The sequence below is a fragment of the Chanodichthys erythropterus genome, chromosome 16, assembly GCF_024489055.1.
Source record: "Chanodichthys erythropterus isolate Z2021 chromosome 16, ASM2448905v1, whole genome shotgun sequence".
Taxonomy (NCBI): domain Eukaryota; kingdom Metazoa; phylum Chordata; class Actinopteri; order Cypriniformes; family Xenocyprididae; genus Chanodichthys; species Chanodichthys erythropterus.
The window spans coordinates 33,019,450-33,045,930 of NC_090236.1; the positions used below are offsets into that span (position 1 = coordinate 33,019,450).

At 37.2% G+C, this 26,481-nt stretch overlaps 2 protein-coding genes across 2 annotated transcripts in view; one reads left to right on the plus strand and one right to left on the minus strand.

Annotated features, from left to right (window-relative positions):
* The window catches only part of slc6a9 (solute carrier family 6 member 9), a 57,748-nt gene extending 40,334 nt beyond the window's left edge, over positions 1-17,414 (plus strand). The window contains exons 3-14 of the mRNA XM_067362754.1: positions 3,697-3,853; positions 4,825-4,956; positions 5,977-6,247; positions 7,681-7,813; positions 10,546-10,680; positions 10,768-10,871; positions 11,139-11,376; positions 12,134-12,268; positions 12,355-12,454; positions 12,547-12,647; positions 12,742-12,912; positions 15,015-17,414. Of these exons, the coding sequence (XP_067218855.1) occupies positions 3,697-3,853; positions 4,825-4,956; positions 5,977-6,247; positions 7,681-7,813; positions 10,546-10,680; positions 10,768-10,871; positions 11,139-11,376; positions 12,134-12,268; positions 12,355-12,454; positions 12,547-12,647; positions 12,742-12,912; positions 15,015-15,239 (1,902 nt within the window). The 3' untranslated portion in view covers positions 15,240-17,414. The remainder of the gene's footprint in view (positions 1-3,696; positions 3,854-4,824; positions 4,957-5,976; positions 6,248-7,680; positions 7,814-10,545; positions 10,681-10,767; positions 10,872-11,138; positions 11,377-12,133; positions 12,269-12,354; positions 12,455-12,546; positions 12,648-12,741; positions 12,913-15,014) is intronic.
* A 6,656-nt stretch (positions 17,415-24,070) lies between these two features.
* The window catches only part of ccdc24 (coiled-coil domain containing 24), a 29,348-nt gene continuing 26,937 nt past the window's right edge, over positions 24,071-26,481 (minus strand). The window contains exons 6-8 of the mRNA XM_067364075.1: positions 25,315-25,366; positions 24,584-24,695; positions 24,071-24,476 (exon numbers count right to left, since the gene is read on the minus strand). Of these exons, the coding sequence (XP_067220176.1) occupies positions 24,071-24,476; positions 24,584-24,695; positions 25,315-25,366 (570 nt within the window). The remainder of the gene's footprint in view (positions 24,477-24,583; positions 24,696-25,314; positions 25,367-26,481) is intronic.

Below are 26,481 nucleotides of genomic sequence, written 5' to 3' on the forward strand. Positions count from 1 at the left end.
TAAACACTAAAACACATACCCTATTGAGCCAATACGGATCTTTTGAACCATATGTTATGCCACACCACATCCTGCATTGATGTCTCCAGGCATTCTGGGTGTTAAGTTGAGAAGTCACAGGTCAGTTCTCACTTTCCTTCTTAAATTGACAGGGTCACATACCTGCAATGAGTTACTCAGAGGGAGCTGTGCTGCTGTCAGTCACAGGCTTCAGGCTTTGTGGATAGATACTCTTCTAACTGTTTGAGGTTGTAGAACAGGAAATTGTGGAACAGGCAAATTTGGGAGAAAAATACAATCTTAAGAGATCAAGATAATATTTAGTGTCTTTCTTTTCTTTTTATTATCTTTTTTTTTTCTGTTTTCACTTTGCCTTTTTGCTTCTCTCTTTTCTTTCCTTGCTCTATCCTTTTTTCTTTTATCTGCTTCTTTTCTATAAAAAGTCTAAAAGGTGAACCACTCATTTGACTTAGGTCCCCATGGGATCTTGTGTTTATGAGTGAGTCTTGGTCTTATGTAAAAGGGCAGATGGGCCCAGCTGGACGATCTTTCTCTCTTTCACTCTGTGCTCAGCAAGACGGATCCTTGGAGCAAACTGAAACGGCTGAAACACCTGGGCATTCCACAGAGCACAGGGACAGGGATCACAGAGTGCAAGGATTGAACTAAACAATTCATTGATTTACCGGAAGGTAAAGACGACATAACATCATGTGTGAGTGCAGAAGAGCCATGTTTTGGAAAATATCATATATAGAGCTACAGTTATGTTTGACTGTAATATTATCGATGGATAGATAATAGTAGTGACTAGCATTTTGTTGAAGAATGTTTTATATGTACTTTAGGTGGATATTTAAAGGTCGGTTCATCTCCCAGGTGTTCTGACCTCAAGGATCCCACTTGTTACAGGGTCTACTGTAGATCTCCTCCTTTTCACCCTGGGCTCTCGGTTGTGCTGCAGCAGTTGTTCAGAAAGCCTTCAGCACAACCCAACACATCTGCTTCAACTAGTCTCAGGTCTAAAAGCAGTCTTAACCTATGTGTCCAGAAGTGCAGAAGAAATCTGTTCAATACCACTCAAAAAGCTGGAGATCTGCCACTTTGGGGCTGTCCCTGTAATTATAGAGCAGCATGGCAGTGTTTGCTGTCAATACATGGTGAAAAACCTGATTTATATGCATACAGTTCCAGCTATGCAGATTTTCAGTTGTTTATTATTACAGATGTCACTGCCTTAAAGGGATAGTTCACCCAAAAATGAAAATTACCCCATGATTTACTCATCCTCCAGCCATCCTAGGTGTATATGACTTTCTTCTTTCAGTCGAACACAATCAGATATATATTTAAAAATATCCATGCTCCTCAAAGCTTTATAATGGTTGTGAATTGGGGGGCCACATTTTGAAGCAAAAATAAAATTCATCTATCCATAATCAAAGTAGTCCATATGCTTCCAGGGGGTTCATAAAGGCCTTTTGAAGCGAAGCGATGTGTTTTTGTAAGAAAATATCCATATTTAAAACTTTATAAATTAATAACTAGCCTCCAGCGGATGACCATACACATTCTACGCAAGTCGACTTGCGCCAAATGAGTAACTCCCTGACGCGATGTATGATGTAGTATGTAGGAGTAGCATAAGCATAGACACCTCTTGTAGCGCTGTGCAACAAACTCAAGCTCCTCTTATATCAAAATCCTCTGACATTTCTCTTTAAGATTTCTCATTTTAGACTTCTAATTCGTGACCTGTGTTTTGTTATGCTGTATATTCTGCGCTTCCGCGTTCGTCATTGCATCATGCAATGGGTCAGTGGTTACTCTTTACGGAGGTTACGGCCATCCGTCAGAAGCTAGTTATTATAGTTAATAAAGTTTTAAATATCAATATTTTTCTTACAAAAACCCATTGCTTCACTTCAAAACATGGCCCTCCATTCACAACCATTATAAACTTGGAAGAGCCAGGATATGTTTAAATATATCTCTGATTGTGTTTGTCTGAAAGAACATAGTCATATACACCTAGGATGGCTTGAGGGTGAGTAAATCATGGGATAATTTTCATTTTTGGGTGATCTATCCCTTTAACCTGAATGTTTGGACACTGCACCTGTCATTTGAATTAAGTTGAGTGTTTCTCAATGTTTTGATACTTGCACCGCTTGCCTCCCTTTGCTGTCAATCCCACAATCCCCCTTTTGCTTAGCTCTCATAGTGAATGTTTTGAAAACAGCTCCTGCTTGTACAGTTAGTCCGATTTCAGGTTCAGGAATAAAAGTTGTAGTTGTCCAAAAAGCATTCTTACTAGCGTTATTGTGATTGTGTTCAACAGAACAAAATACAGAGATTCTGCATTGTTTAGTATGTAACACAATGAATATTTCATTTTAGCTGAAAGGCAAATCTTATTGTTCATTTTACATGATGCACATGTGTCTCTTTAGGCCATTGCTTCTTGCAGAATCACAGACTCAGATTCTACAGTGAGACTAATGTGTGTGTGTGTATGGAATGCTTTGTGTAACCTGAAGCAAACCTAAAACACCTTAAATTCAAAAAGCAAACAAACAAACAAAAAAACAGTAGGGCTGACACTTTTGCTGCCTTTAAAATTGTTTCAGACATGCAGCTCATAATCTTTTTATATTTATGCAGTTGACATCACATCAGTCGAGATTTTCTATTTTTTTATAATTTTTACGTGTAATTGTTATAAACTTTCATTGAGATACCAAATTTATACTTGATGAAAATTATAAAATTAAAAAAAGGTTTATAGTTACAGCATCTTAACTTAGGTCAAATATCCACGTGTAAGCAAAATTGCTCAGTAGTATCATCTAGTACAGTTTGGATTCCTCCCCAGAGCGGCGAGGATAGTTGCTGAATGTCCGTCTCCCGCCGCGTGCTCGCTGTGTGCTCGGATCAGATCGTGAGCTTGCCTTAGAGGTCAACAAGAAGAGCATCTGATGAGAACAGATGGAGAGAGTAAACTTTAAATTAGGCTGACAAGACCAAATGTTTGTCTTGAGCACAACATTGATTTCAGTTCACATCAAGTGTGCTCCAGCATGCCCACAACAGTGCCTACATGCAATTTAGGAGTTTACACAAAATGTACAAAGACTTTTTGACATGTGACTAACTTCTTACTTTCTCGTAGTTATCTTCTTGTAAGACATTTTTAGATCAGTTTTATTGGAAGAGAGCTATAGGAAGTAGTGGGACCGGGGTTATGAATTGACAACCCAAATTCAAGCTTGCATCAGCATGGGAACTCCATGTGTTGGAAGCATGTGCAGTATCACTTCACCATGGCATTAACTTCTTGCGACACTTTGACATGCTATATATAGTTAATCTAAAAACATTTTGATAATTATTTTATAATAATTATGCATGCATTTTGGATGACTGTTATTTGAGGGACTACACAGAATGTTGTTACAAAAGGTGAAAAACTTCAGTCACAGCACCTTAAATATACACTTTCACACACGTTCATAAATCTTAACCTTTAATCTTGACGTTGATTTAAAAATAGTTCATGCATCCACTATCATATTCTGTTTTGTTTGGCTCATTGCAAACAAAATGTGTCGTCCTTTCACTGCTCTCTGACTCAAGAGAACGATACCACTGAACAACATCGTGTTCATTTCATTCGTACATGTGTCTGCGTTTCAGAACGGAGCGGTTCCAGGAGAGCCAGTGAAGAAAGATGAAAACTCCAGAAGGGGAAACTGGGGCAACCAGATTGAGTTTGTCCTCACCAGTGTTGGTTACGCAGTGGGGCTGGGAAACGTCTGGAGGTTCCCTTACCTTTGCTACAGGAATGGAGGAGGTGACCAGTTTTGATTTCTTTTCTTCTTTATCTTTGCTAAGTAATATCTATCTTGACTTTCTTTCAGTGCCTGTCCTGTACTGTTCATTGAGAATTTTATATTTTCTAAAATAGAAAAAGTTAATCATTTAACTTGATAGAGTTAAACTGATGGTATTTAGGGTTTCTAAGTCATGCCATTGAGTCCTTTTCCAAGTTCCTTACTCCCCTAAAAGGGTACTCATTTGGTATCAAGTCTCATAACACGTCTTACTTAAAATAGACCAGGCTAGAGTAAGCAAGGGTCTAGCAGATGGTCCCCAATGACCTGGCCAGGAAACCTCTGCCCCATGATCTCATATTCCTAGAGCTGCCTCTGATTGTGGCCGTATCCTGAATTAGCCCATAATTTAGATAAGTAACTGAACTCCAGCCTATTAAAACAAGGACTAATGTGGTCCTGCAAGGCCACAGGGCACCAGCATTTATTATTTTGTTATTAGTTTAAACTTAATCGTACTATTTGTGTGTGTGTGTTTTTTTTATTTATTTTTTTTATCATTATTATATACATATCATTATTTAAGCAATGTTTATCTGTGTATCCAGAAGTGCCTTGCTTTTTGGTGCCGGGCTGCTGTAGGCCCCTCATGTTGAGGCCGCTGGCACATCGACCCCATTGCCCCGTGCCATAATCCGTCCACTGTATTCAAATTCCTTTTCTGTTATGCAAAATATCAGCACCGTTGGAATGCAGATCATACAATCATATTAGATGTTATGTAACATCAGGTGTTATTCACTTTGTTCGCGTAAGCATTAGGGAACACTATAATGAAAACATACGATGGCTATTCTTTGTGTCATTTCTAAACTGCCCTTTGATTTGTAATATTTCTGTAAATGAGAACACCTACATTTCTGTCTTCAGCTAGAAGACTGATGTGTCAGGATAAAACGATTATGTAACTGTGGGTGGGTGTGTATCACAGGTGCCTTCATGTTCCCGTACTTCATCATGCTGGTGTTTTGTGGCATCCCTCTGTTCTTCCTGGAGCTCTCCTTTGGGCAGTTCACCTCCCTCGGGTGCCTGGGAGTCTGGAAGGTTAGCCCCATGTTTAAAGGTGAGCATGTGGCCATTAAAGGAGGGTTGAGAACAACTCTGAAGCATTTTCATGACAACTAAATATATTGGATGAATTGGTTTGGCTGTAAATTAATGTCATAACTTAATTTTAAACATACACTCTCACAGTATTTTTTTTTTCACTTCAGAGTGGCTTGCAATACTGTATGTGCCATGGGAATGCTAAATGTGCCAGGTTTCTGTTACTATATAAGATAACATGAACTGAGAATGAAAAATACTTTCATCAATTAAAACATCTTAGTAAATGTTATTAAAATCAAAAATTATATATAGTATCTGTTAAAGGGTTAGTTCACCCAAAAATGAAAATTCTGTCATTTATTACTCACCCTCATGTTGTTTCAAACCTGTAAGACTTTCGTTCATCTTCAGAACACAAATGAAGGTATTTTGAATGAAATCTGAGAGCTTTCTGTCCCTCCATTGACAGCTACATAACTACCACTTTATCGAGTTCATAAAATTAATCCATATGAATTGAGTGGTTTAGTCCAAATTTACTGAAGAGGGACAAACAGATTTAATTTAATTTATGCATTTATTCACATTTAAACATTTATCGGCGGACATAAACAGAAGCTCAGCTGAACCTGCTTGATGCGTGAGAACAAACCTCATTGGTTCTTGCAGAAATATGCAGAAATATTATTTCATGGACTTGAACTAACAATGTTTAAATTTTGGAACTGCAGAACTACATTTTTCATTTCCCTTTGATATCAAAGCAGCAGCAATATGTATGTTTTTTATTATTTTATTGAACGGCAAAGCAAAATTGCAATATTTATTAAAATTATCCAATTTTCAGCAATATTTTTTTTTTTTAAAACCATATCATGCAGCCCTATTTTATGTTTTTAGAGTTGGCTATATGGTTATTTTGATTAGCATTACAGGTTTCTCAGATGAATGTATTCTTTTATGGGTTCTTGAAAGCTAAACATTCCCAAACATGCTTCATTTATTGTCCTGTTGTTGTTTTCTCTTCTTCAAGGTGTGGGTTATGGAATGATGGTGGTCTCTACCTACATTGGGATCTACTACAATGTGGTGATTTGCATTGCATTTTATTACTTCTTCATGTCCATGACAAACCTGCTTCCCTGGACATACTGTAACAACCCCTGGAACACCCCTGACTGCAGTGGGGTGGTGGGAACTCCACGAGCTAATGCCACCTTCGCCAATATGTCTGCTGTCGTGTCTGGGGTGACTGAGATTGTCAACCGCACCAAGAGGACCAGTCCTAGTGAAGAGTACTGGAGGTAAATCCACACCTTTGTAGGTTGATTCATGTATATGTTTTAATTATTTAAAAAAAAATAATAATAAAATAATAGTAATTTTTGCTCACCAGCCAGTGGTTTTTCAAAGTTACTAATCACTCAGCATTTTCAATGACCACAATTTTGACATTGATACCATGGGGAAAAACTGCCATATAAATATTTTTAATATTATCTCATAATTTGGCAGCAGGTATATTTGGCTGCTGTCACTTTAAGTCCTTATGCACGGATCCATTATACTGTTACACATGCATTTTCTTTCTCAAATGTTTCCGTTCACATAAAACAACTGACTGTGAAACTTACGCGAATACTTGCCAAGACTGGCATTTTGACATTATTTTGTGTGTGGTTGATCGTTTAAGCGCTTTAAGCAGTGAAAATGAACTCTATTTAGTGCTGAGAGGTGGCTTTCTGTGCGTGCACTTAGGGTGTGAGCACAAAACCTGCGGGAATGAGTAAAATTATTCCGAAATTCAAACCTTGTAACAATATTCATCCAGAGCAAATGAAATGAGTGAGTGAGGGGAGGTGGGTTTGTGTGGCAAACACCAACAGAGCGAGAGCGAGAGAGCACAGCATTTCAGATTTAGCATCGATATAAATCAAAATATTTTTGACAACACTACATTGCACTTAGTTTATTATTTCAGATGCCTTTTTAAAAGACTACAATTGAAAAATGTAAATATTATATATAAAAAACAACCTGCCAGTGGCTGGGAGTGACTGTGTTACACCCCATTGCTGAAATTTACCTGCATTTGGCGGGTTGGTGGGTGTTAATGCCAAGCCCTGTACACAATTGTCTCTGGGTCTTTTCTTCCCAGCATTTATATATATGTTGTCAATCCATTACTTATCAGTACTTAAAATACATGACAGGTTAATAATTGAAAGCTGGTAATTAATCCATGTTTGCAGGAGTCATGCAATTTGTCATGATGTTTGGATCTTTGTGCGTTGGACTTGACAGATGTGTTTGTTGAATGATGCATGAACACTACATAACAAGACAATGGGCCAGAAAGGCACAGAATGTTTTGTTTTTCCAAGAGTGTGGTTGTGATTGTATGTGGTATGTGGTTTGGAATGAATGCTTCACTTTACTGCCAGCGGTCAGAGAATACAAGGCTTTGACCATGAGACGTGTGTGGACCGTTCAACATCTTTATAAATGGTTTGTGCTCTCTGGGTTGTGTTGTCCCTGTGGTATGAAAGACATTCTTGTTCTTGCCTTCTGTAAACTCATTCATTGTGTGGCTGAGGTTATTTTTTGATGCTCACAATGCTTTTTATCTAAAGGCAAGCTCTGAAAATAAAAAAGTTAGATTGGCGTGAATTATTAATGATTTGTCTACATCCTGCAGTCTCTCACAATCCCTCCTTTACTGGTTTTGCCCTCTCAGGAACTATGTACTGAACATCTCTGACGGCATTGGGAACTTTGGGGAGGTGCGCCTGCCTATCCTGGGATGTCTTGCTGTGTCATGGGTGGTTGTGTTCCTCTGTCTTATTCGAGGAGTCAAGTCATCAGGCAAGGCGAGTAGAACATCCATTCGCCAAGCTCACAGGATCGATCCTCATGAATGCTAAAATCCTTGTTTTGGATGATCTTGAATCCACTTGCAGGACATTGTAGTTTAAAAAATAAATAAATAAATAAAAATCTAGGCTGTGTCCGAAATCACCCCCTATACCCGCATTCACTATTCCCTACATTAGTCCACTAAGATAGTTCACTTGAGAGAGTAAATAAAAATAAGTTAGTGTATTCAAACACTGAGTGCGCTGAAAGGGCTGCCGCATTTGCATAGTTTGTTCTTGCTATTTAATAATTATTTGAAACTTGGCAAACTGGCAGCTCCAGTATTAAGATGAAATTTTTTATCTTGAACTCTGTCATGGAAACTAGCATGTATAAACCTTAATTAAACAATTTAATAATCAATTAAAAAGGAATTTATATCTGTATGATATTACACTGTACCCACATTAGTCCAGCGGTTCATAGATGGATGATTCAGCTGCGGGCGCCATCTTCTGGTCAGACACGGGAATTCATTCAGCGTGACTCTCACAGTGCATTATGGGTATTCTCTCGACGTTTAGCGTATAACGATTGTACACTCGTTATTGAGGTGCATTGTGGGATTGAATGAGTGCACTCGATAACGTCCACTATGGTTTCGGATACCACTCCAAATAGCTGTCCTCTTAAATGGTGCCCTATTTAAGGGTGCAGGGGGCGATTTCAGATACAGCCTTCGTGTACAACTTTCAGAGATTTACTCCAGAATTATATAGTGTTGTCATAACTAAAAATACAATAAAATTGTTTTTGTTCATTGAAATAGAGCAGAAATAAATTAAAAATATAAAATATTAGGTTTTTAGTCTAAACTTAAAAATGCTGCCCTAGCAACTAACTGAAATAAAAAAAAAATAAAGCTAAATAGAAATAAAACATAAAAACATAAACTAAAACATAAACTGATTTTATATATATATATATATATATATATATATACATACAGGTGCTGGTCATATAATTAGAATATCGTGAAAAAGTGTTTTTTTTTTTTTTTTTTTTTTTTAAATTATTTAAAAAAATGAAACTTTCATTTATACTAGATTCCCTACATGTAAAGTAAAACATTTCAATTTTTTTTTTTTTTTTTTTTATTTGTTGATTAGAGCGTACAGCTAATAAAAGTCCAAAATCCAGTATCTCAAAATATTAGAATATTTACATTTGAGTTTCGTTAAATGACCATCCCTACAGTATAAATTCCGGGTATCTCTTGTTCTTTGAAACCACACTAATGGGGAAGACTGCTGACTTGGCAATGGTCCAGGAGAAACTCATTGACGCCCTCCACAAAGAGAGTAAGTCACAGATGGTCATTACTGAATGTGGTGGCTGTTTACAGAGTGATGTATCAAAGCATATTAAATGCAAAGTTGACTAGAAGGAAGAAATTGGGTAGGCAAAGGTGCACAAGCAACAGGGATGACCACAAGCTTGAGAATACTGTCAAGTAAAGCCGATTCAAACACTTGGGAGAGCTTCACAATGAGTCAAATGAAGCCGGAGTCAGCGCATCAAGAGTCACCACACTCAGACATCTTCAGGAAAAGGACTACCAAGCCACTTCTGAAACAGAAACAACGTGAGAAGCATCTTACCTGGGCTAAGGAGAAAAAGAACTGGACAGTGAACAGTGGTCGAAAGTCCTCTTTTCAGATAAAAGTAAATTTTGCATTTCATGTTGAAATCATGATCCCAGAGTATGAAGGAAGACTGGAGAGGCACAGAATCCAAGCTGCTTGAAGTCTAGTGGGAAGTTTCTGAAGTTAGTAATGATTTGGGGGGCCGTGACATCTGCTGGTGTTTTATCAAGTGCAAAGTCAATGCAGCCATCTTCCAGGAGATTTCGGAGCACTTTATGCTTCCAACTGCTGACAAGCTTTATGGAGATGCTGATTTCCTTTTCCAGCAGGACTTTAGCACCTGCCCACAGTGCAAAAACCACTTCCAATGGTTTGCTGACCATGATATTACTGTGTTTTATTTGCCAGCCAACATGCCTGACCCCTAAATCTATGGAACATTTTCAAGAGAAAGATGAGAAACAGTCGATCCAACAATATACAGATGATCTGAAGGCTAAATAGTGCCTCAGCGGTGCCACAGGCTGATCACTTCCATGCTATACTTCACTGATGCTGTAATTTGTGCTAGGATCAAGTCATTTGCTGTAATATGTGCTGCCGACCAAGTATTGAGTGCACAAATGAACATACTTTAAAGAACTTGAACTTTTCTGTTTTGAAAATCCATTTTTTAATGGATTTTTATGATTTTCAATTTTTTATTGAAAATTTCAATTTTTTATTTTTATGATTTAATGGATTTTTTAATTTTTTATTTTTAAATCTTAGGAAATATTCTAATATTTTGAGATACTGGATTTCAAAATTAAAAAAAAAAAAAAAAAAAAAAAAATTTTGAAATGTTTACTTTACATGTAGGGAATCTAGAATATATGAAAGTTTCATTTTTAAAAAATAATTTACAATAAAAAAAAAATGAACTTTTTCACGACATTCTAATTATATGACCTGCACCTGTGTATATATAAAAGCTTTTTCAAAATATTAATAAATACTCTAATATTATATAAATAATACTAAAACAACACTGCTTACTATACATTTAATTTTAGGCATGTGTTTTTCTTACTGAGTTTTAATGTTATGTCTTTCATCAGGTAGTGTATTTCACAGCGACCTTCCCTTATGTGGTGCTGACCATTCTCTTCATCAGAGGAATCACTCTTGAAGGAGCCGTCAGTGGTATCAAATACTATTTGACCCCACAGTGGCAGAAAATTCTGGATGCCAAGGTCTGTACATTGTACATCAGCTAATTTGTGCATAACGGCAAATAATCACTGAGGCTATACATAATAATGTATATTTGTGTTTTGTAGGTATGGGGGGATGCTGCCTCTCAGATTTTCTATTCCCTTGGCTGCGCCTGGGGTGGGCTTATCACCATGGCATCGTATAACAAGTTCCACAATAACTGTTTCAGGTAATAATTCATCCATGTTATTTTTCTGCTAATGTGTCATTTTAAAAACCTGTAAGGATAGAGTATTTTGAGTACTGACCAAGAGCTCTGTATTGTACATGATTAGTGACTTGCTTTTGGTATACATTACTCTGTAGCACCCCCATGTGGCTCGTAGGGATACATGCATGGAAGAACTTTTAACTCGTGTTAACTGAAATAAAGGAATACAAGAACTTCACTTCCAGATATATGATTGCAAACATAATGATTTGTGTGTTCAAACAGAGACAGTATCATCATCAGTGTAACAAACTGTGGTACCAGTGTGTACGCTGGCTTTGTTATCTTCTCCATCCTGGGATTCATGGCTCATCATCTTGGGGTGGATGTGTCAGAGGTGGCCGATCATGGTCCAGGCCTGGCATTCGTGGCCTACCCAGAGGCCCTAACACTGCTGCCCATATCACCGCTCTGGTCCCTGCTTTTCTTCTTTATGCTCATTTTATTGGGCCTCGGCACTCAGGTATTCCTCTTATTTTGTAACATTTTCATTTTTTGCACTTTTGAAAAACTTTTGCTACTTTTTTTAAATTAAAAAAAAAACAAATTCTTTCTTTTCTACATCACAATTTTCTGAAATTATCGATCAAAAGTTTAGGATTGGTTGGATTTTATGTTTTTGAAAGAGTCTATTATGCTCACCAAGGCTCTCCAGTGTCTGCCTAGTATTTTTGTGGAAACAGAAAGTTCAAAAGAACATTATTGATTTGAAATATAAATCTTTTGTATCCTTATAAGTGTCTTCAGTTTTTCCAACAATTTAATGCGAACTTGCTGAAAAAAAGTACAGTTCAGACTGAACCACTTGGAAGACTCCATTCAAACTATATATATATATATATATATATATATATATATATATATATATATATATATATATATATATATATATATATATATATGTATATATATATATAATATGTATATATATATATATAATATGTATATATATACAGCTATGGAAAAAATTAAGAGACCACTCCAAGTTCAGAAATCAATGTTAAGTGGTCTCTTAATTTTTTCCATAGCTGTATATGTGTAAAATATGTAATATATATATATATATTTTTTTTTTTACAATTTTACCTGCGTTATTAATTTACTGCTTTGCCAGCACTGGTATTTCTTTCAGGAAATGTCTTGTTTAACTAGCAGTTTATGTAAAAAAGTGAAATACAATTCCTAATTTATTTATTTTTTTCTGTTTAATGATGGTGTAGTTCTGTTTACTGGAGACTTTGGTGACGGCTATAGTAGATGAGATTGGAACTGACTGGATTATCAGAAATAAGACCTATGTCACGCTTGGAATCGCTATAGTAGGCTTCCTCCTGGGAGTGCCGCTGACCACACAGGTGAGTAACAAACACATTTGAGCTAACACACACACATACACATGTCCTTTATTCATGGATTGATTTTTGTGCTTTGTGCGATGTAGGCAGGGATATACTGGTTGCTGCTTATGGACAACTACGCTGCCAGTTTCTCTCTGGTCGTCATCTCTTGCATTATGTGCATCTGTATAATGTATGTCTATGGTGAGTCCTCTAAGTCACTTTTTACATGCTGTATATAAAGGCCACAGTAGCTGGATGTAAAGCAAGGTGTTAATTGTTGTGTTTCCACCCAGGTCACAAGAACTATTTTAAAGATGTGGAGATGATGCTAGGCTTCCCTCCTCCAATCTTCTTCAGGATCTGCTGGAGATTTGTGTCTCCTTTAATTATTTCTGTAAGAGGTTTTTCCGATTTCAAATTTGACCAAATCAGGTATCGTTAAAACTATATTGTTCAAACTAATCCTTTTTGTCTCTCTCTCTTCACAGTTCATTCTGATTTTTACTGTGATACAGTACAAGCCTATTACCTACAATGACTATGTGTACCCTGGTTGGTCATTGGTCATTGGGTTTGCCATGGCTTTGTCCTCAGTTATCTGTATACCTATCTATGCTCTGTTCAAGATTGCTATGTCTGAAGGATCTACGTTCGTAGAGGTAAGATGTGTTCTGCTTTAAGTGGCATTAATAATACTAGAAATAATTTAATTCTATAATTTCTATGATTTAGAAAAATGTTCAAACTCATGTATGCTTACATGCATCGAAGAGTCCAATGAAGTTCATAGCCTAATAACAGCAAACAGTTTTTAGTAATTCATAGTATTTAGACCTTTTTTTACTCTCTTTTTTATGTGGAATGGATAATTTCATATGCTGACATGTTGAAATCACATAACTAACCAAATACTTATTGAAAATGTCCGAGAAGCCATTGAATTGCACCACCTATAGTACTAAAGTAAATTTCATCCTTGTTCAGCCTTATCCAGTTTTTTGTTCTGCTCTCCATCTGAATACTTCTACATTTTGTTCTTGGTGTAAATGTATCTTAAAGGGTTAGTTCAGCCAAAAAAGAAAATTCTGTCATCAATTACTCACCCTCATGTCGATACTTTAATTAAATCTTAGAAAGAGATTTCTGCCCCCCCATTGACAGTCCATGCAACTACCACTTTGACACTTCAACAAGTTCATAAAGAGATTGTGAAACTAATCCTTATGAATGGATTAGTTTCACTAATTTTCTGAAGAGACTTGATCGCTTTATTTGATGAACAGACTGAATTTAGGCTTTTATTCACTTATAAACATTCATCTACTCACACATCAGACATGATAAACGGAAGCTCAAGCTTGCTTGACGTGTGAGATCCAATGAGGTTCATTCTCATGTTACGCAGCTCGTTTGAGCTTCCTCAAGAACCAATGAGGTTCATTCTCGTGTTACGCAGCACGTTTGACTTTCCTCAAGAACCAATGAGGTTCATTCTCATGTTACGCAGCATGTTTGAGCTTCCTCAAGAACCAATGAGGTTCATTCTCATGTTACGCAGCACATTTGAGCTTCCTCAAGAACCAATGAGGTTCATTCTCGTTACGCAGCATGTTTGAGCTTCCTCAAGAACCAATGAGGTTCATTCTCATGTTACGCAGCATGTTTGAGCTTCCTCAAGAACCAATGAGGTTCATTCTCATGTTACGCAGCATGTTTGAGCTTCCTCAAGAACCAATGAGGTTCATTCTCATGTTACGCAGCTCGTTTGAGCTTCCTCAAGAACCAATGAGGTTCATTCTCGTGTTACGCAGCATGTTTGAGCTTCCTCAAGAACCAATGAGGTTCATTCTCGTGTTACGCAGCTCGTTTGAGCTTCCTCAAGAACCAATGAGGTTCATTCTCATGTTACGCAGCACATTTGAGCTTCCTCAAGAACCAATGAGGTTCATTCTCATGTTACGCAGCATGTTTGAGCTTCCTCAAGAACCAATGAGGTTCATTCTCATGTTACGCAGCACATTTGAGCTTCCTCAAGAACCAATGAGGTTCATTCTCATGTTACGCAGCATGTTTGAGCTTCCTGAAGAACCAATGAGGTTCATTCTCGTGTTACGCAGCTCGTTTGAGCTTCCTCAAGAACCAATGAGGTTCATTCTCATGTTACGCAGCACATTTGAGCTTCTTCAAGAACCAATGAGGTTCATTCTCATGTTACGCAGCACATTTGAGCTTCTTCAAGAACCAATGAGGTTCATTCTCATGTTACGCAGCACATTTGAGCTTCTTCAAGAACCAATGAGGTTCATTCTCATGTTACGCAGCACATTTGAGCTTCCTCAAGAACCAATGAGGTTCATTCTCATGTTACGCAGCACATTTGAGCTTCCTCAAGAACCAATGAGGTTCATTCTCATGTTACGCAGCACATTCTAGCTTCCTCAAGAACCAATGAGGTTCATTCTCATGTTACGCAGCACATTTGAGCTTCCTCAAGAACCAATGAGGTTCATTCTCGTGTGTTGCGCATATCTCAGATTTAATTTAAAATATCTAAATTTGTGTTTCGAAGATGAACGAAAGTGTTATGAGTTTGGAATGACATGAGAATGAGTAATTGATGAAAACATTTTCATTTTTAGGTGAACTAACCCTTTAAGAAATTGATGTTTTTCCTGAAAAAAATCTTTGGTTTTAGCTTTAAAGTATGCCAATCCTTCCAAACGAAATTCAACAGTTGTTAAACCAACTCTTACCTCTGCAGCGTTTGAAGAACTCCTTGAAGCCTGACCTGGACTGGGGCCCTGCTCTCCAGGAGCACCGCAAGGGACGATATGCCACCACGGGTCCTGAATCTGTGGAGGTGTGCCCTCTCAAAGAAGATCTGAAAGATGAGGGGAAAGAGAAACTCAAAGAGAAAGAAGATGAGATAGGTCTGACCATCCCAGGAAGCAATGGCTCCACATTGAACCCCACACCCAGTGCATAGAGGAGCCCCTTCCACACCCTACCCCCAGGACGGTTCCCATTTCCACACTGCGGGACAGGCCACTCTCGCTGGAGACCTTTACATATTGTAAGGGCTTTATGAAATCTAACCTCTAGAGAAATTGGTTGTCATCCAAAACCTTTTTCTTTTTGTTCACATAATTTAATACTGCAGTTTTTTTTAATACAAAAAGACATGTTCATATACAGGAGGTGTTTGCATACACACAGTGTGTATATAGCGCATTGTACAATATTTTCACTCTGTGTTGAATAGTCTGGACATGTGACTGTAGCGGCAACAGGAGCTACAGTGGGATTTGGCTTGTGTGTGTGTAGTGGTGGTAGTGCTGGTCAGGTTTAAAAGCTGAAGACCAAATATTCTTTGTGGCAATGTTGTAATGGCACTGTTAAGGGGAGTGTTATTTTCAGTTTCTGTTTGTACCTATTGTCTTGATTGGGAACCGTCTCATCCGCAAGCCAATATGGGTTTTTCCATAGCCAATGCTGATGTCTGAGAGCAGGGTGGCCGTTGGTCAGTATCATGCAAGCATATGATATAGTACATGTTAAATTAATACTGAATTAACTCAAAAATCCGGTTAAAAATACAAACCAGAACATGTCTATTATCCATTGACTTGACTGCAGGTAGATTTTGGCGCTAACGCTTTTGTTAAACGGCCAAGTAGACTGGCTGATATCGATAAATAAGAATAGGCCAAGAAAATATAAACTCTATTTCCCTTTAAAGTGAGAGCACAAATATAAAACAAAGGATATTTGGTCTTAAGCTCTTACTGACTGAGGTATCTGGACCGAGGCATATAACCTCTCAAGCCCATTCTCAGGGTTACACACAATTTTCTTTCTTTTTTTTTTTTTTTCTTTTTTTTTTTGTGAAACATTTTCCAACACCTTGAGAAGATTTATTGCTGATGTTGAGTGTTTGACATGAAGGAAGAGGGATTTTCATGTAGTAACTTCCACATGAAATGCCAAATCTGTCTAGTCTTCCAGGCATCTCAAGCCGAGGCATCTCCTGATCGAGGGGATCACGTGTGCGATAACAAAAGCAGCTAGTTCCTCATTAGATTCAGTACTGTAGTATGCACACTAACCCTGCTCTTCACAGAAAAGGAGGCATGTTACCAAAAACATGTGCACAGACCTTTGTATTCTGATGATTTTAGCTGGTATGTTTGTGTTTGTGTGTACTTTTATGTTGTCTATGCGTGTTAAGAGACTTGAACTGGTGTGTATGTGTCATTTAAAGGCATCTGACTGTGCTGAGCCAAGCAGTTGTGTGATCGAATAAGGGTTAAGGTTGCTTGCAGAACGATCGGAGGTAAACGAAGCATCAGTCACAATCACTGTGGTTTGTGTAATTGATGGGTAGTCAGCAGTTTGTCCTCGTATTATTGTGAATAACATGAAATAGACTTGCAAGAAAAATAAAAGGTCTGATTTTTACAATAGAAACCACAGACTATTAGGTGTGTTTTGTTTGGTATTGTAGGCAATAGAGAGAGGAGATACTCGGACTGAGAGCTTGGTAGTTGGTATGGCTAGATGCTGCTTATCATATCATTCCAGTGATGTATCAACAAGGCCCCCTACTTAGGATGCATATGGTTGCAGTGGCACATATACATGGATAGAGAGTCCTGGTTACACTGTGAATTTGTCTGGGATGTTGCCTGACACCTTTCAATAGGGAGTCTAGCAATATAGCTGCTAATGTGCTGACGCATCACATATTGAAACGTCTGATTAAATGGCGAATCGCTGTGTATATTTAAGTGAAAGTAGTATTGGTTTTTCTCTTCTGCGTTGTGCAAGGAGAAACACAAAACATTTGTGACATGCTGCTTCTGTTATTTTGAGTCGGAATGAGGCGTTTGGAAAAACATGATTGTGAGCAGAAAATACCAATAATACATAGAAAGTCTCAGCTTTCATTTTAGCTTCATTTTATTATGAAATTTAACATGTCATTTTGACGCTCTTTAATGTAGCCTGACAGATCGCTGCAGTTTATTTGGGAATTCAAACGGCAACACGGATCGCAAGTGAACGGATTGTTTCTTACTCTTTACTACTAGTTATTGCAGGAATAAACATCAGAAGTAGGGTGACCATATTTCTCATGGTGGAATATGGGACGGGTGAGCAAAGGGTGGGCAATGTGACCATTTTATTTGTAATAAGATAAATTTTATTTCATGGTAATTATATATATATATATATATATATATATATATATATATATATATATATATATATATATATATATATATATATATATTAAAAAGAGAAGTTTACAAACAATACAACAAATTCAATAGAAATACAAAATTGAATAAACTTGTTTTTCAGATACAGTAGGTTTATTTACAATGTATAGATTTAACACATTTTGTTGTTTGATTAACAGTAATGACAGACAAATATTTAATTATGCTACTGTCCCCTTAAGACCGAATGCATGGATGTAATATACTGACACATATCTGGTTTTCACCCACCTGTTTATGTCCACTTAAGCCATAACCGACTGTATTTACATGAGATACTCCACACAATGGACATTTTGGCAACTATGTGTGCATCTGACCTTTAAGGCGCAAGGAGAACTGATCACGCACACGATCCCAGTTCTCTCAGACAGCGCAAGGAAAGAGAGAGCGCTTCTGGCGTGTCGTTCAGCGCGATTCCGCCTATCCCGCCTTCACTAACGGCAAGTTAATCGATACGAATTTTGATTAGATGGTAATTTTGTTCTGTGATGAATTTGATTGGGCTGTTCTCGCGTGACAGAACACTACTACCAGTGATGCCAAGTCTGCGGTTTTCCCGCGGAATAGGTTGTTTGCTCGTGACATCACAGCAGCAGCGCGAATGAGTCTGGAGGGCAGGGAGGGAATCCTATCAAAAACCCAAAATTCGTATGTTTTGCGTCATTTATGGTTGCTCAAATCGATAAAATCGAGAACCCAGATATCGTTTACATAACTTAGCTAACGTTATATCGTTTTTTAATTTTAAAAGTTGTCGCCTTTAATAGCGTTTTGCGTCTGCTGAATGAATATTGATACCTGTTTACCTTATTTGTTTTTGACTTGGTTAAATATCCACATTCTTCATGGTATCGTTTGCAGGGAAGAGAAGCTATTTTATCCCATTGAAAGATAATTTGGTGTTTTCACTTCAGTTTTGTAGTATTCCGTTCACAATGTTGATTTGGTTACCATGAGAACAGTCTCACGCGCTGCTGCTTCAGCCATCATATGGTAGAAAATGTCCAAATAAATAAATGTTTAACAAGCTGACAGAAGTCGATTCAACAACAAAGACAACACTTTCAAAAACACTCAGCTATGTGATTATTTTATTGAGTGATAGGGAATGGGTTAAATCAGTGACATTATTAGATGTACGTCGTCTTTCCGTCACCTCCTCACCCTGCTTCCCTTACTGCGTTTTTACACGTATAAAAGGCAACAATGGTATTACACCGTCCAGGTTTTTTTTTTTTTTTTTTGAACGATGATGTGAGCTCCTGTTGCAATTCTTGATTCAAATAAATGACCTACAATGGCGACATTTTTCACAATCGCGACAGAAAATCAAAAATACTGCCCTAACGTCACAAGCAGAAAGACAGCGCTGGGCAATTCCACGCAAAGGTCATCTTTACTATGAAAAAAAAAAGTTTTAACCAAAAGAACAAAACCCTTTTTAAATTGTCCATTTAGGTCTGTAATATACTGTATTAATGTGCTCTAACAGAAATTTTAAGAAAATTGCCTTGTTTATCCACAATATATGTGGTAAGTAACAATGCTTAAATTAAATTTTCAACCAACCATATTTCATGCTTTCAAAAAAGGGATCAAAGTCCCCATTTTTTAAACTTTAATTTTAGCAGTAAGCATTGTGTAGAAAGATGGATACATGCCTGAGAAATAAATACACTCATTTAGTCATAACAGCACTGCCTGATGAATTTATAAGGGCTAGAATAAAGAGGTCAGGACGCTTCAGTGCTCTGTCACGTCCGTAACGTTTTAATGATTAAGTTTATGTCATATAACAATTATAAATGCAAATAACTTGAAACTTTATATGCAAAGCTAAATTATGTTTATGCTTATTAGGATCAACAATTCATTTCACTACGTTGCTGTGAACAACCATAATAAGCGTTACGGACGTGACCGTTACGGACGCTTCATATTAAATCCTATGAGTTTGCTTCTTTATATTGCTATCATCTGTTTCAGGCTTACCATATCAGAACATACCCAATAATCGCAATACTCTTTGTGCTTTGTTAGTTTTAATATGAAAAAGGTTTAACTTTCAAATTCAGTCGATTTTATTTTTTTTTTTTTTTCAAAAATTAAACAATAGATGTCGCTCTTTAATAGCCTACGGCGTGTGACAGATTAGCTTCTGCAGCGCCTGTAAGCGGCGGATCAGGCGCACATGAATCGATCTTCTCTTCCTCTTGCCAGAGAACGAAATATGAACATCAAAAGGTAGGCCTATATGATACAGTACAACTTATAGAAGAGCATTGTGTCTCATAGGACACTTCCCTCGGGAATTGGGATGTCGCGTTACCTGTTGGTTAAAAATGAATAGCCTAGCCTATAATGATCACAATCCGCGCGATCAAACAAAATGAAAATAATACGATTGCAATAATTTTGACTTGAAATAAAGTTTGATCATTTTGACTCAAGACTCCGCTTTAAACTCTGAAAACTAGACGAAAAAAACCGTGTGGTCATTCATACACAAAACATAAAACTGACATGATTGCGATTGGCAATAGTGTCAATCGGTTCACCTGACTGTGGGGAAAACATGCGATTTTAAACTGCTTTATGATAAACATTAATATTTGTCAATGTATTTTAGCATGCAGTTCTGTAAGAAGGAAAATCATGGTCTCTAAATTGATTCTTGAACAACGCACATGCTTGTCAACATGAGAAATAGGTCTAATCTATAACCTTTTGCAATACAGAGTATAACGTTACATTTGTATAAAGTTTAGTAAAAAGTTGATCAATTGTGGAGTCTTACCATACTGGTATCCCAGATTTCAATATTTGGTGGTGTACATGCTTGCTTGAGGTCTCTGTGAAAGTTTTAAAGCAGTTTTAAAGCAGTCTTCTGTGCCGCTTTCAGACCGGTCACATCCGTAACGGAAAACTGTCACATCCGTAACGTTGTTTTTTCCTCATTAATGCGAACACGAAAAATGAAATAAAATTATTATTTTATGCTCTGTGGAGAGCCAACCCTTCTTTATTCGGTGGGCAGTATTACTTTTGGTTTGCGCAATGTAATTCACAGAATTCTTAAAAAATATGTTGTCACCCAAAACTTAGTGACTTTTTTTGTCACGTCCGTAACGCTGTATATTTCCCTCATCTAAAAAATAAAACAGTTGAGTAGACTGACATTTTTCTAATGTCTGGACTCCTTTGGTAAGGGATTATGAATATATAAATAGACGGTTCAATATGTTGCTATTAAATGCATTCTTTGAGCATTTATATTTCAAGTTTTGACTCCAAATGTCACGTCCATAACGCTGGAATTGCCCCGCTATATAAACAAACACAGTAGAACTGAACGCGGCGTGACTTCAGCTTCACATTCTCTATATCTGCCTCCTTGATGGCAGGAAATTCTTTCAATTCAGTAGGAAAGTAGCTCATCTTCATAACATAAAGATCACGTTCAACATATGTTGTGATTTTCTGTTTATAACTTTCTAAACCAGCACAGAAAATACTTTTCTCCATCTCTTCCGTTCTTGCCCTCCACCGGTATTCCGCGCGTCACCAAAACCACGTGATTACAAACAACCTATTGGGCTACTTTAACTGTTGCCGCGGGTTGTTTTTCATGTCTGCGACCCCAAATAACATGATATTTAGCCCATGGAATGTGAATTTTACGAAGGGAACCCCCATCAAAAATGTGAATTTTACCCCCGGAATTGCACCCCCCAATTTTAGGAAAGATGAAATACTGGACAAAACACGTTTTTTTCTTAACAAGTTGGGACACTAAAAATACGGGACTGAAGCTGAATTATGGGACTGTCCTGGGAAAAATGGGACATATGGTCACCCTAATCAGAAGATATGTTGAAAGATAAAGTACAACTTACTGAACGTATCGTTGTGTTTCAATCTCAGAAAAGACGTTAATAAAACAGCTCGTGGACAAACGTCACCTGACTACATTTACCTCAGGAAAGCCAGTCAGTGTTTATTGCTTGCTAATAAAATTAGTTGAGGGGAAAAAACAACCTTAGAGAAGAGCATATTGGTAAAATAGTAAATATATGCACCCTAAATTCGTTATATTTTACGTAACATGTTATTGATGTCTTTATTACTTTGATTAATCTCTAAAATCTATATAAAAAAGGCCTGAAATTATTTGGAAACTTGATGTCAAAACAAGTGTTTTTGATAGACACCATTTAATTATAAATCAGCATAATCATAATTATATATAATCGTTTTTATAGACATTTTCATTTAGTTCATAAAAATCTGTGTTTGTGGATGAAAAATGACTCAAAATGACAGATCAGGTCACAGATAAAGTCAGTATTATAAACCTGATGGCATAATAGTCTAAGTCATTGTTATATGTACATTTTATTAATCTCTGCATGAAGGTAAGACGTAAGATAAAGATTTTATCCAAAAAGATACAAAACACAATCTAACTTTAAAAAGTAGCCAGAGAGAAGAAAAAATAAATACAAATTGAGAGATACAACAAGAATAAAAGTAACCCTGCTGCCTAACAGGAGCTATCAGACACTCAGGGGAGTAGTTAGAGGTTCATTGGTCTTTGTGAGGTCATAGCACAACCATACATGCAGGTCACAGACTCTAGCTTTTCCCCTGTTAGACAGCGGGTGCAGTAGATTAGAGCAGCAATTTAGGCGTCGTGAGACTAACAGCACTTTTATTTACTGGTTCACTTTAGCTGGCTACGTGCACAGTAGCTGCAGTATAATTAATCGCTGTCGCAAATGTGAATGCACAAGATTGAAGCCCTCTCATTTGTCTGATGTTTGGTCCTCAGACCTTGAACGTGGCATGAAGTCCATGTGTCTGTCTCTAGGTACTGAAATGCGAACAGACCTTGACATGCAAACTCTTTATATTACAGTAGACGTGTTATGCATCAGTGCCGTTCTTGCACTGTTCCACACCTCTAGTCCTCTCTCTCCGTTGTACAGTAATGTAAAAAAAAGAAGAAAAAAAGACAAAAATTCAACTGATGTTTGCGTTTTCTGTTTTTATCAGGGTGGGTTGCTGTAGTGGGGTTCATTTTTAGTTGTTTTTACTTTTTCTTGTGGTAACGTAGCTAATGTTATGTGTACAGAGTGCTCTGTGTAGTGGACGTTCTGAGTCAAACCTAGTTCACGTTAGTGTCACTATTGATGTCGTAATTTTAATCAGTATGTAATTATCTGTTTTTGCCATTTAACAGAAATCTACCTTTCTAAGAGATTTTTCCTTTTTATTTTTATAGTACTAAAACTGTATTTTATCATCAGTTGTAATCATTTTTAGCTATGTTCAGTGACACTACACTTCCCCCCCCCCCCAAAACCTCAAGCCAGCTGATCTCAAACACATTGCCAAACAATGGCTTTGGATTGAAACTTGAAAAATACAGGAATGCTTTTTACACAAATGTCTGATCAAACAGAAATCGTTTATTGATGAGAAAGGACACAGTCTAAAGCCAACAATGTTATATCTTCATCTCAGTATTGTAAACAAGTGTATTTGTAGTGCTGCAAAACCCTTTAAGGACATTTCATTCACAGTTTCATGTATTCTGCATAATGTAAAAGAAAGCACATTTGGAAAGAACGTTTTAACATATGCTGATCTTCTGAATAATTTCAAACTGTATTAATATTTGTGAAATTTTATTTGGGTATATTAACATGCCATGTCAATCTGCTGTTGGAAAGGGGGGAAAAAGTGCTTCTGAGAAGAACTAAACACTTTTACATGGAATTCGCTCCTAATTTGACTTGCCCCTCAACAGTTAGTTTGTAAAATGACATGACAGGGCTGTGTTTAGAACAAGTAAAACAGAAATACTACAATTTGGTGGGAAAAATGCACATAAATGCCTCTAGGTTCTAGATGGTAAGATCTATTGAGCACAATTTTGTGGCTGGATAAAGTAAACTGTAAACAGAATCAGCACATCTGAAATGAAACTGTGAATTTTTTCATTTACTGTACTTACCGAAATGTTTATTCAAAACAGCATCATGTATTTTCATGTTGTTACGGCACTTTATAAATATATATTATATATATGTGTTTGAAGACAACAGAAAATAATACATAACTGCAAAAAATGAAACCTGTCTCTCCCATATCCTGTATCCTAAAAGAAGAGATGTCATCACAATAGTGTGTGTGTACTTGTGTGCTGCTCATGGCAATATAAAACAGTGAAGTAGAAAGACAAGCACAATGACATGAGCTCAGTACTTTATCAAACATATCTAACCGTGTCTTTTCCATTTTAGGGCCAAACTTCATTGAAATTGTCTTAGTCATGTCAGCTGTATATCTTAAACTGTTCAATTTGAAATGGTAAATAAAGTTTATTTTAAAGATCAACTTGTGGTTTGTGTTTTATCTTTATGGTTAAGGGCTGTGTTTTTTCCTGAAAAAAAAAAAAAAAAAGTGTTTTAATGACAAAAACAATTTAATGACAAAAACAATCCAGCTGACCCGCATACAGTGATTCTCACAGAGAGCCGAGCAGACTATCGGGCTGCGCAATGCACAGGTGTTTGTTCCTCCCCCTGCTGGCTGTTCTCTGCACTGTAGGAGGAGCAGGCTGGAAATGGTCAAGGTCACCGTTTCTGGTCACCTCCATCTTTAGGAGGAAGTCTTTGACGGCTCCAGATGCTCTGACTGAGGCTGCTGGGACCAGTCTGAAGGCTGACGCTCTTACTGAATGTCCTCTGTACTTGCACTCTTTGTCTCCTTGTTCCAAAGCAGAAGTATGTCTCGTCGATTCAGCACTTGGAAAGCTTATTAGTGGTAGATCGCTCCTGATGTGGTTTGTGTCTCTGGGCGGACATGGTTTCAAATGAGGAACTGTTGGTCTTTGTGAATCATTTGCAGAAAGTGCAATTTCACTCGCTTCCCTTTAAAAAAATAAAAATAAAAAATGCAATACTACATTTAGGCCAAATGAACCCTGGATCAACTACATGAGTGTGCATTTTCCTTTATTGTAGAAAGGTGATCTGACCTTGCATGGATTTGTGAGTTTCTGGTACTCTGATTAACTGTGTTGTAGGAGCAGCTTATTAAACCCTTGATGTTCAGATCCCTCTGAATGAGTCTTCGTTCCTCTTTGAGCTCTGAAAGACAACAGAGAAAATAAGAAATCAGTGAAAAGCAGTCTGCTCCACCATGAACATTTTTACAATCACCCTGGGGGGAAAAGAAATATCAAATCCTATTAAAAAGAAGAATTCTGCGCTATGAAAGCATGCTCTGTGAAGAATGGCTTGCTCACTGACAAGTTCTTAATGTTGTGATTTTTTTTTTCTTTATTTGAGACTGCAGAATTACTTATTTAGCTGCTTTATTTTTATAAATGAGTTCTTGTATGTGCAATAAAGAGAACAAACTGCATTACACTCTGGCTGACATTGTTTTTTAACTCGTTGGGCTGATGAAACTCAAACAGGAAGAATGTGCATAAGAATTCAGTGGTGAACCACTAGATGGTGGTGATACACAATTCAAAAGGCCACTTCATGTTAAGAGGCATTTACAGATTTACAATAAAATGGTTTAATGATCATTATGATGCAATGTTTATTAGGAAAAACTCTCTCTACAAATGAGACTACAGGGCACCAATTGAATATAATATATGGACAAAAACTCTTCAGAGTTAAACAATGTCTGGTTCAGTCTGCCAGCAGGCTTTTGTCTGAGGCAAAATTGCATGAAAACTGAATAATCACATACCTGCTACGGTGGGATCTGTCTGAGTACTGGCTCTCTCAGTCTCAAGGTTTTCCTGTGATAAAACATCAAATTATATTTCACTCTCTCCACTAAGCTTTATGGCAGAGATTTCTTTTCCACGGTTTGTCTCCAAATGTAATACTGCAGACGTTTATAGAATACAGAAGTAGTAGAAGTGGTTTCCAACATGTCATATGTGTGTGAATGCCACAATTCTACGGCATTTGCAATCAATATTTCTGCCGAAACCCCCCACTTAAACCAGTCTAAACTGGCCTTAGCTGGTTTAAGCTGGTGTTTAGCTGGGTGCTCAGTTAGTCTCCCAGTCTGACCTGTTGAAACCCTTTAAAAAAACAGCCAACAGACCACCCTGTGAGAACAGCAAAGACCAACAAACCACAAAAATATAATGTAGCACAACTGATTTTAACATTGATAATAATAAGAAATGTTTCTTGCGCAGCAGATCAGCTTATTAGAATGATTTCTGATGGATCATGTGACACTGAAGACTGGAGTAATGAGTAATGAAAATTCAGCTTTGCCATCAAATTAACAAATTACATTTGAAAATTATATCAAAATCAGATTCAGAATGGAAAAATTGACAGATTTCCCACGTAGAAGGCAACGTTCTTGGAACCTTGCGCAACAGTCCCTAAAAGTTCTCTAAAGGTGACGAAAATTCTGAACCTTTACAGAACATTTGGGATGTTCCTAAAACATCCTGCTGCAGTTCAAATTTCCTTATATGACTTTAGGGGGACGTTCCATTTTGGTTATTTACGGTCAAAAAAGAACATTACAAAGAGGACATTAACAGAACGTTCCCACATGGTTTGCTGTTGGTCATTTAATAACGTTCCCGATGAGTTTAGGGGGGCATTCTAATTTTGGTTATTTTATGGTCGCGTGAGAACGTTACAAAGAGGATATCTGGGAAGTTAACAGAACATCCTATAGTAATAGTCCCCTAAACATTCCCAGAAGGTCCTGAATGTTCCCTGAAGGTCCACCAAATAACGTCCCCTAACCCTTAAAAGAACTCCACATTGTAACCTTCTCTGAACGTTCTTGGAACATTACCAGGTGACAGGTTAGATGTTGATGTTTTATAGAAAATAATCAAGTTTGAAGTTACCATTATGGAGGTGAGCATTTGCTTTA